Here is an 11,287-nt window from a genome sequence, read left to right on the forward strand (position 1 = left end):
CAGGCCACTTAGACATATACTTTCAAATTCTCATCATTCATACTTGCTAGCTTCAGTTCACATAGGCATCGCTGGGAAAGCCTACAAATCCCTTACAGTATAGTTCAAGCAGCAAAGAAAGCATGCAAGTCAGCTAGCCTCTATGTTCCAACACTGTCTTTCCTCTAATAAATATTGATGCCTCCCTCTTCCTGAACCTTCGCCCCCGAGGACTTTTCTGCGCAAAGCTCCACTTCTAAATAAACATCTGTGGGTCACTTCACTTGCTCTAGACTTCTACTGTAGAATTCCAAAACAAACTGTTTTCTAAAGGAAGTCTTCAGGGGTTTCTCCAGTTCTAGAAACAAACAAGGTTAAACGGGACAAAAGGGAAAATGGAGAAGGGAACAACAAAAGGAGGAAGAAAAGTGAACACAGGTGTTTTTTTTGTTTGTTTAAAGAAACAAAGTGATTCCAATTAATTTGCCTAGCTGCCTGCAGAGCTTGCCACAAAGGTGGAGATGAGGGCCGTATTTCTACTGTGGATAAACATCTAGGAAAATTCACTTTCCCCATATTAAAAGGATGTTGGTCACACAGACTTTGCTTATTGAGAGACAGAAAGATAGACACACCCAGGTCCTATTTTCCAACATTCTCTCTGGCTTCTACCCTGATAATCTAGGTTACCCTTTATGCTACCCTGAGATATAAATAGCATCCATTTCCTTTCTCAGGCCAGGCCGACTGTAAGCTTTGTTTCCTGGGTCCAGGGGAAAAAATACTCATGGCACATCTCATTCTAAATGTGAGTTACTACAAAGCTGCCTCACTTTGAATCAACCATGGGGAGGGGAAAAAAAAAACCCACTTCAAAAGACTAAAATGTCTTATTACCATTTTGATAAATTGGTCCAGAATTGCCCCAGTGGGACTTCTGAGTAGCTGTTTCCTTTCTAGTGCGTAGCTCAGAATCCTCCAGAACACGGGTCTTCGCATGTGTCCAGGATAAAATGCAGGTAAATATTTTACAAAATGACATGGATGTACTAAGCTATATACAGATTCCCCAAGAGGTTCTCTGGATTAGAGCATCTTCATTTGCTAGACAGAAATAAGGAGGCATTTCTCCTTTTATCACCGGTCTGCATTTGAAGACATGGACTCCGATCGAAAACTAGTTGCATTTCACTTTTCTACAACAATCCCTACCACCTGAATTCAGCAGAGACCAATCAAAGAAAGGCATAGACATCTTGGAGAGAGGCAGCAGAGTGAGGCCTTTCCTTTCTCTGCCAAGGCAAAGGCGAAGAGTAAAGATCAGGTTCGCCTTTCCGGTGCTCTGACTCTTGGCTCACCCTACAAAGACCACCTCTCTTCTTTTTATGGACTGTGGGATCTCTCTGTGTCAGACTGTCATTTCCTCAGGGGAGTCCTCTTTCTCCTGATGTGCATGACAAATAGCATTTAAAAAAAAAAATTTTTTTTTTTATTTCAGAGAGGAAGGAAGAGGGAGAGAGATATTAAACATCAATGATGGGAGAGAATCATTGATCAGCTGTCTCCTGCATGCCCCCTACTGGGGACTAAGCCCACAACCCAGGCATGTGCCCTGACTGGAATTGAACCATGATCTCCTGGTTCAACCTCTTGAGCCACACCAGCCGGGCCAAAGAGCATTTTTAAGCAGCCTTGGGTTGGTTCCCCAGGCTATTGGGAAGTACATATTTTGAGCACATGCACATAGGAAGTACCAAATCCTCTGTTTCTCTTGGGGGCATCCAGGGGGGTCCAAAGGGTCCCTGCCACCTGTTTTACAGGGTGTGACCCTCCTCTGAGGCCAGAATAAGTCTGGGAACGCAGATGACCCAAACAGAACTGGGTGTTTGGTGCTATTGCTTCCCAATTTTAACATGAGCAACTAGAAATTAGTAAGATAACCCCCTTTACTGTAGGTATTCTGATGGGAACTAATAATTTCAAACTAAAAGTAAAACCAAAACCTTGACAAAAAATCCTCACTAGCGTGTGGCTAGTTTCGGGGGGGGGGGGGGGTTGTTTGTTTGTTTTTTGTTTTTTGGAAGGAATGAAAAGATGCTGAGATCCCCACATCATTTATCACCCAGCACAGATAACCGGCTTCAGAGCTGCGCTGACTTCTCCCAGAAGACCTCTCTCTCTTAGGGAATGAGACCCGCCAGCAGCCTGGTGCTGGTGTGCCAAGAAGACAGAACCCACCTCTTCCTGTTGCCATTGGGCCTGTTTTCCACAGACGGGATTCTGGCAGCCTCTTTCGAGGAGCAGAGAAGAGGATATGTTCTTAATCTTAAGGGGTCCCAGAACCAGAGCCCACAGTGTCATGGAAACTGAAGCAATAGCTGTCTCAAGATCAGCACTTCGAGTTATCGGAGCTAAACCCATGAAAGATGTCCGCTATCGGCACCATCAGGTGCTTTGACCAGTCTTGTGGTGGCCGCAATGAAGGAAAAGCATAAGGCCTGAGGAAGTCCTTGGCCTGCCTCGTTTCCTCTCATTTTACAAAATTATGCAACCTGCTATCCCCACCCCGCGACCCGTCACAGTGTCCAGCCTTGAAGAGTCAGTGCAGTGCTGGCCCACACCTGACACAGCTACCTGAGACTCTTCATCTCTAGCGAATGGCTGAGAAAAGTGGTCATGCCAAAGCTCGAACGTAACTGGAGCCACATGGGCACGCCCAGGAGGAAAAAAAGAAGAAAAAAAAAAAAACCCACCGGGGCACCCTTGCAGAACAGTGGGAGCTGGACAGACAATGCAGGTGTGCAGGTCGTCCCTGAGCACCAGACCGGCCCAAATTTCAGCCCCGGGCCGCTCGCTCTCCAAAAGACAACCTTCTGCTCAACAATTGGCCTTTTGTGCTGCACAAGGGTTGGGTGGAAAAAACCTAGTCCCTTTCCCCTGGAACCTCATCCGCGTCTCCTTTCCCAGGGGGGACAGGGCTCCCCTGGACCCCAGCTCTGCGCACAGCCCAATCCATACCCGGGGCTGGGGACCGACAAGGGAGCCAGAGGGCCCCGATACGCACACCATTCCTCACCCAAAGGAAAGGTCCGTCGGGACGCCTGCCCTCCGGCACAAGCCAAAGTCGGAAGGTCAGAACTGAACTGGCTGAAGGTTAGGTTGTCCTGCGGCTCAGAGAGGGGCAGCGACTGGCCCCAGGTCACACAGCAAGTCAGAAACAGAGTTGGACTCTACGACCCCAGCCTCAGCATTCCCGAATACCCCCCGGCCACCCGCCTGCCCACGCCACGCCCGAATCAAAATAATTGACATCCCCTCTCGGAGCTTCAGCCCCGGGGTCCCCGCTTCCGCAGCGCTAGAACCTCGGGCTTCACGGCGTGTGCCTCCACCCGCCAAACCGCCGGCCCTGCCCACCTGAGGGCCGGCCCCGCCGCCGCTCCCGGCCCAGAGCCCCAGCCGGCTTCCCACCGCCCGCCGAACCTGAGGAGTCGCGGTCCCGAGAACCCGCGGCGGCGGACATCTCCCTGCTGCTTCCTCAAGCTCTTCATCTCGCCGCCGCACCGCCCCGCCTGCGCTGCCCCAGGGTCCCGCCCCCGCAGCCACCTCCGCCAATAGAAAGCCGGATATCTCCATAACCACGCCTCCCACACACAACAGAGCCCACCCCTGCAGCCGGGCCTCCTCCAATCCCCACCGCCCCTCCCCCGATGGATACCTGCCTCCGCCAATTCTGGCGCACCCGGGCCAGGTGCCGAGGGCCGAGTTCCCACCGCGCGGCGAGGGTTCCATCTCGGTGCACCTGTACCGAGACAGCCACTGGAACTCAGGATCCCGGGTCGCAGGGTCCAAGCCTGAGGCAGGAAGGAGGAGGAAATACTGAGCCACGGGCTTGAAGGGCAGGCTTCACCCCTGCGTGACTGTATGACCAGGAGCCAAGCGCTCAGTCTCTTCGAAGAGTCTCCAAGCCTGTGTTTCCCTGTTTCCCTCGCGCGCAGAGTGGGTCCGAAATGCAAATGCAGTAATAACTGTGCAACCGAAAGTGTCCTTCCAAGGTAGACCCGTGCCATTCCCCCAACCTCGCGGTAACTGTGTGCCAAGGTCTATGCGTCATAGGTATCCTTAATCCGCACAACAAACGTTAGCAGGTCGGGAGCTATTAACCATCGCCACTGAGCTCAGAGTGGTGGAGTCTGAGGTCACAGAGTGAGAGGGAGAGTTGGGGACTCAGATAGATGTCAGTACTAGGGAGTGGGTAGAATGCTTTAACTACCCAAAATCTCCATCAGCAACACGCAAGCCACTCCAAATAAACACACTCTGAAAGCAGTGTGCTTGCCCTGAAATACTCCTTCAGGACAAGTCCTCTGGGTCCCCCTTAACCAGACTGCCGTCCATCCTTCTTAGAAATTCTTGACTCTCCTCTGCCTGTCACTCAAACTCAGATCTGTCTGGCTTCCAGACACTTGCTGTTGCTTTCTACGCTACTCTGCCTGCTTCCCTTGTAGAAATTCATGAACCTGACCACACTGAATTTCCAACGGCATCATAAATGAGGAGATCTGGGTCCCAGTCCTGAAGATGGCACTGCCAGGCACAGCTTTTAAATTATTTTCAGGATTTGCATGCTATTAACCTATCCCGGGCCTCATCTGCTCCTCATAAAACTCTTGGAATAGTAGGTAAGGCAAGTTCATGTTTCAACTGTAGAAATAATAAAGCCAAGGCCTGAAGAAATAAAATATATTATTCACATTCACAAGTAGGCAGTGGCAGAACTGGGATATGAACTGAAATCTCTGGACTCCGTGGGCTTTGATGTTAGAACCTGGGGTCCCAAGTCCTGTTACTTCAATTGATGAACGTCTCTGGGTAAGTTACTTACTTTCTCCATGTCAGTCAACTCATCTATATAATGGAATGTCTGCTCTTTAGGATTGCTCAAAGACTGGCCAGGAGGACATGTTGTTGTCTAGATGTCTAGAAGAATGTCTGGCACGTAGATGCTCAATTAATGCTAGCTCATTCTTTGCTCTGTCACCTAGTGACCAAGGCACTCCCTGGCTTTTTGTGCTGCACGTTATCCACCCAGGGCTTTTTATCTGTAACCTTATTCTGGACTTTTACCTGTAACCTTATTCTGGACTTCAGTCCCTTTATCCGTAAAATGCCCAGAATTGGGCTGATGGATATCCAAGAGCCTGTCAGCTCTGAGAGTCCCATCTCACGCAGGCCCCCTCTGACAACTGCTCAATGAAATTGAGTTAGTATAGTTTCCCTGTTGATTACCCCAGATGTGGAACCCAGAAGGGAAATCCAGTAAAGGGATTGACAGACAGACACTTAAGCTTAAAAGAGGAAGTCATACTCAACTCCTCTCCTTCATTCTCACAGCCAGCCAGGTACCAAGCTCTGTTCGTCCATTTAACACATTTATTAAGTGCCAGGCACTGTTCTAAGCACTGGGGCTAAAGTTATGAACACTTTGTGAACACCCACACTCATTGCCTCCAGGGTGCCTTCATTCTCATCTGTAGGATCTCTCCAGCCTGTCCTCTCTTCCCCATCGCCATTACCAGAACCTTATCCAAGCCTCATATTTCTAAGGCCTGAGCACTGCAACACATTCCCATTGCTCTCCCTGCTTTAGGCTCCCCGCTTCCGCACCAGCTGCCAGAGGAACTTGTCTAACATGCAAATTCTGCCTTGTCATTCCAAGGGTTAAAACTCCTATAGCTCCCCACAAGCTACCGGGCAAAGTGCAAGCTCCTTGCTGGTTATTTATGACCCTTCATGAGCTGCCTCTAGTGGCTTCTCTTGACTTAGCTCTCTCCACACCCTCCTTCCACCAAATGACCTGCTCTTCCCTCTAACTGCCTCTCCTTGTTGCCTGCCTGGGAAAACTCATTCAAGCTTGAAGTTTCAGCTTAAATATCACCTCCTACACAAAGCCTTCTCTGAGTCGTGTATCTGGTACAGGGTGGCATGAGTTTAGGAAGCATTACAGCAGAATTCAAGAGCTCAGATTTTGGAAGAGACTATCTAATCCTGTCTAATCCTGGCTCGTAGTTCACCAGCAAGGCCATGACCCTCTCTCAACCTCAGTTTCTTCATTTGTAAAACAGAGACATCGATAATACCTTGTAAGGCGGTAGTAAAGAAAGTAACATAATGTGTGAAAAGTTCGTAGAGCAGTGTCTAACACACAAGTCAACAGTGAAATTATGAGCCCTCTTGTACAGAAGGAGGAAACATTTCTGAGCTCCTACTATGTGCTGAGCCCTTTCATATGTGTTATCTCATTAATTCTCACAGCTCCACAAGGAAGATATTATTTATATATAGAAGTCGACAAAACCAAGGTTCAGAGAGGTAAGTGGTTTGGCCAAAGTCACACAGCCAGGGACCAGCAAAGATAGGTTTCAAATGCAAGACGCTGTGTAGCTTCAAAGTCCATGTGCTTTGCTGTTATTACTATTATTAGCCCTCCTACAAATACCAATAATAATTATAAAATACGTTATTCTTGCCCTGACCGGTTTGACTCAGTGGATAGAGCGTCAGCCTGTGGACTGAAGAGTCCCAGGTTCGATTCCGGTCAAGGGCATGTATCTTGGTTGCGGGCACATCCCCAGTGGGGGTTGTGCAGGAGGCAGCTGATTGATGTTTCTAACTCTCTATCCCTTTCCCTTCCTCTCTGTAAAAAATCAATTAAATATATATTTTTAAAAAATACGTTATTCTTGTTAGTTGAAGGCTTGGAGATAAATTTCCCCTTGCTTATAGAATAAACTTTAAACCCCTGAGCCAGGCATTGAGAGCTCTATAATTGTGTTTTTCTCCCCTCCATACCCCACTTTGAATCCAAAGCCAGCCCCCCCATGGTCATGCTCCATGGTAAAATGATGATAGAAGGGAAGCCCATCCCCCATTCCTGCAGAGACAAGATGTTAGTCTGAAAGGAAGCAAGTAATAGTGTTGGGTGGACACCTAAGTCACAGCACCTGGTGGCTCAAATTTGCATGTTCTGTGGCTGAGCCTCTGCTCTATATAAACTCTTCTTTACAAATCTGCCTGGCTGATTTCCTGGTCTAAACAAATTCTGCCCTCGAGGCCACTAATCTCTCCCTGCTACGCCAAAGCTAGGTCATTTTCTCAGCTGTAGTGGGGAACAGAGCCAGGTTCAAGGGCAGGAGGGCTCATATGTCAGACTTCCCTGGGTTTCTGGCTGGGGTCGGCAGAGAAGAAAGATGGGCTTCTAGAAGCTGTTGACCCAGCCAACTTGTAAAGGATTCTGCATCAGAATCACAACCCACCCTTTGCAACCCTGCCCACAGCCAGGAGGACAAAGGGGCCCTGCTGGAGTTAAAACTCAGGTCCAGCCCTGACCGGTTTGGCTCAGTGGATAGAGCGCCGGCCTGCGGACTGAAGGGTCCCAGGTTCGATTCCGGTCAAGGGCATGTACCTTGGTTGTGGGCACATCCCTAGTAGGGAGTGTGCAGGAAGCAGCTGATCGATGTTTCTCTCTCATCGATGTTTCTCTCTATCCCTCTCCCTTCCTCTCTGTAAAAAATAAATAAGATATATTTAAACACACACACACACACACACACAAACAGCTCAGGTCCAGAAATAGGAAAGGTGAAAAGCAAACACCATGGTTGGCTGGGGGCCTGGAGGCACTGTGGCCAGATGACAGCCCACATGAGAGGGCACAGAAACGGGGGTGAGAGTCCAGAGTGTGGAAAGTCAACTGGTAGTGGGTAGATTAGTAACCAGCCAGCCCCCCAACAGAGCCTGGGTCTTACCTACCTGGACAGGCCCTGGCAACTTCCTGCAGGAACATCCTGGTGTGTGAACCAAAGGGTAGCTGGAATGTGAGGCTGAGCTCTGCTGTGTCCAGCTGTACGGTCACATCTGAGCCTGCACAAAGGAGGCCGGGAATGAATCCTTGACCTTCAGGAGCTAAGGATGGGTGCATCTTAAGGCTAGAATCCCCAGAATGGAGAATCAGCAGTCCAAGCTCCTGAAGTCCTTTCAGCCCTTCAGGAATTGCCCGGCCAGCATGTGCAGTGGTTGGTGCCAACTCATGCATGAACCAGGAGGTCAGGGTTGGATTCCCCATCAGGGCATAAGCCCGGGTTGAGGGCATGCAGGAGGCAGCCGATCAATGATTCTCTCTCATCATTGATATTTCTCTCTCTCCCTCTCCCTTCCTCTCTCTGAAATCAATATAAAAAATATATTTTTAAAACATAAATTCTAGAAAGGCTGTGCTGGATCAGTAAGGGGACTTTCCATACACTCAGCTCCAAATTAACATCATCCTCAATCAACAGAGGGCATGGACCGAGGCTCTAAAAAGTCGTTGAGCCTTCCCACAGCAGTGCTACACGAAGCTGAAGAGACAAGTCTATCCGCCAGCAAGTGGAATGAGAAACACATAGAGACAGATAAGAGAGGCTGTCTGTCAGCCGGTCTACCCAACTGTGCCAGGCACTTACTTCACACCCAGACCCTGTACCCTCCGCCCCAACTACTCACCAAGAATGTAGAGTTCACCATCTGAGGACACTGGGGAGGGAAACAAAAAGGCCCTTAGCCCTTGAGCACCTCAGCCTCGGCATCCTCCTAGTGCCCCACCCCCAACAAGGGCAGAAATGCCCTGGGAGCCAGAGGAGAGGGACTCATACCACCCAGCCCCCCTGTGCACCTTCTTCCAGTGTAAAATCCCGCGAGACCGGCACTATCTGGTCCAAACAGACGTCATCCCCAGTGATGGCCATCCTCCGGTGCGTATACAGGAAGAGACTACGGGCAGGAAGCAGAGGTGAGGACAGGGCCCGATGGCCGCCCGATGGGCCTGAGACAAAAACGGCGCGACCCCTTTCCCTCCCTGGACCTGGACCTCTTTCTCCATCTGTAAAGTGACGGTGGTGGATTAGAAAATGTCCGCCTGCTGGTGAGGAGACCTTTGACAAGCAGTAGTATTCTCTCTGTGTGTGTAACACGTGGGTGGTGCTGACAGTTTCTCTGTGCTTCAAAGTGTATGAGACACTTTCCATGTAATAACTCCCTTGAACCTGGACAAACAGGTCCGGAGGAGTAAAACCCCTTGCTCAAGGCTGTGTGGCTTGGAAGTAACAAAGCCTGGATTTGAACCCAGGCCATTAGACGCAGGATCTGGGCCAGTATGTTAAACCGCCTCTTCTCCAAAAGCTTTCTCTTCTCATGTTGAGGATTATATGAGCTAATTATATGGAGAGCTTAGAATACAGTATTCCAAAACTATTAACTACCATTAGTGTAATTATTCTAGAAGACTCAGACTCTGCCCTAGAGGGATGGTTGAAGTCCAGCTGGAGGGTACTGTGAAGAAAAACCCCGTGGCCCAGACAGGTGGGGGCCGAACCCCTCACTTACGCGTGTTCTTGGCCTCCATGTTCCAGGCGGTAGCGCACGAGCCCCAGGAGGCGGCTCTGCCTGCTGTCTCCCTCACACAGCACACCCTGCACTGCCTGCTGCTCAGGGTCAAGGGAGATGAAGCAGAAGGCCAGAGCTCTCCCATCCCAGCCGGCCCCACCTCCCCTGCTTTTTCCCTTGCCCACACAGATTCACTGTGTGACCTTGGGCAAGTTGCTTCACCTCTCTGAGCCTTCCCCATCTGTGAAATGGGAATGATAAACCCCAACTTCACGGGGGCGGGGGGGGGGGGGGGAGAGTCCAGTACCAAGGAAGTACTGAGTAAATACTGCTTTCTCTCTCCCTGGATGGCTGAGCGAGAGGGAGGAGAGCATGTAGATAGATAGACTTTTCTTTCCACTTCCAAGGCCAGGCAGACCCTGGGGCTGGGAGCTCAGTGCTGGGAAGGATATGATGATGCAATATTCCCCTTCAGCCAGCGTCTCCTGGATGGCCACAGACTGGTCCATGCTGGTCCCTGTTGAGCAAACACACCCGGGAGGGTAGATGGGAGGCCCCTTTAGTTAACAAGTTAGCCAGGAGGCGGTGGGGCTGCCACAGAGGGCTGAGGGGCAGGGAGGAGGGGCGCCTGTGCAGTGAGAAGGTAGAGAGGATGGGCCTTGGAAAGTTGCTAAGGAGAGGGGTTACTTCTTGGCCCCAGGTGGGATGTACAATCTGTGGTACCGCCCTTTTTCTGGAAGGGTGCCTAGTTTTTCCCGAGAGGGGTCCAGTGCACTGTGGGAAGTGGGGTGCCTGGTCCCATTAATGGGGAGGGGACACGGCCCCATTGCTCCTGGGATGGGCTCTGCCTCCCTTTGGGGAGCAGTATTCGTTCAAGAGGTGTCAGTGGTGTGTCTGCATGGGGGTGGGAGCGGCATCCTGTTACTCTTTGGAAGGGAAGGTCTCATCCTGGACAAGGACCCCAGTCCTGTTCCTCTTTCCCTGGAGACAGGAAAAGTGTCCCATTGCTCCTTGGCCCTCACCCCCATCCAGTAGGCCCCATTGCATCAGCCACAGGCCAGCGAAGTGACCGGTTCTGGCAGCGCAGGGCAGGGGTCCCAGCCCTCAGCTTGCCCGCAACCTCCTGGCCAGCTCAGCCCTGGGTCCCCCCTCCCAGCCTGCTGTCACTGCCGCCTACCTCCTCAGCTGTCACCGCTGGGTGTGCGGGACTCCGTGGCCCGCGCCCCTCCAGTGACTACATTTCCCAGCAGCCCTAGCGCACACCATGGCCACCCAGCCTTCAAGTCCCAGCATGCCTGCGTCAAGCCTGGGGGTCTCCCCACCCCTGTTAACTCCTTAGGTCCTGGGGTGAGCCGGGCTCCCTGTTCCGGAAAGGTTTTCCTAATAAATGCCCTGATCTCCACCCCTGACCCTAAGTCATGGGGCCAGATTTCCCCGCCCACAGCCTGCAAGGAAGGTGGTCACATTTAAGAGAAAAAAGTAATGCATTTTTACTTTCTCTTCAATTCCATTCTGAACGCCTCTCAGCCAGGTGGGCCAACTCTGGCTTCTAATGGAACGCTTCCTCCCCAAATGACTACCCTGTCCTAGCCGAAAGAGGAACAACGCCAGGGAGAACCATTAACCCGTTTCCAGCTGGAGAAACTGAGGCTCAGAGACGCGATGCAGCGTTGCCAAGGCGCTGCAGCCAGCCAGTGGCTAAACGGAGCCTGAGCTGAAAGTCTGACTCCAACTTCTGTGCACTGACACTGCCACTGCCACGCACTGTCCACTGTTGTATTTCCTCCCTCAGCCTCCCGGGAATGTACGATGTGCCCACGACAGAGAGCACCCTGTCTGCCTGACTCACAGAGCTGTTTGAGGAAGGTGGGTGTGAACGCACTTTGTG

General features: G+C 51.0%; 1 protein-coding gene across 1 annotated transcript in view; it reads right to left on the minus strand.

Moving 5' to 3' along the window:
• The window catches only part of INPP5B (inositol polyphosphate-5-phosphatase B), a 63,704-nt gene extending 53,036 nt beyond the window's left edge, over window positions 1-10,668 (minus strand). The window contains 8 exon segments of the mRNA XM_036351273.1: window positions 3,460-3,504; window positions 3,507-3,830; window positions 7,789-7,899; window positions 8,521-8,550; window positions 8,690-8,787; window positions 9,400-9,494; window positions 9,852-9,916; window positions 10,577-10,668. Of these exon segments, the coding sequence (XP_036207166.1) occupies window positions 3,460-3,504; window positions 3,507-3,830; window positions 7,789-7,899; window positions 8,521-8,550; window positions 8,690-8,787; window positions 9,400-9,494; window positions 9,852-9,908 (760 nt within the window). The 5' untranslated portion in view covers window positions 9,909-9,916; window positions 10,577-10,668.
• Between the last annotated feature and the right edge of the window lie 619 nt (window positions 10,669-11,287).

The sequence above is a fragment of the Myotis myotis genome, unplaced genomic scaffold (genome assembly GCF_014108235.1).
Source record: "Myotis myotis isolate mMyoMyo1 unplaced genomic scaffold, mMyoMyo1.p scaffold_m19_p_2, whole genome shotgun sequence".
Classification (NCBI taxonomy): Eukaryota; Metazoa; Chordata; class Mammalia; order Chiroptera; family Vespertilionidae; genus Myotis; species Myotis myotis.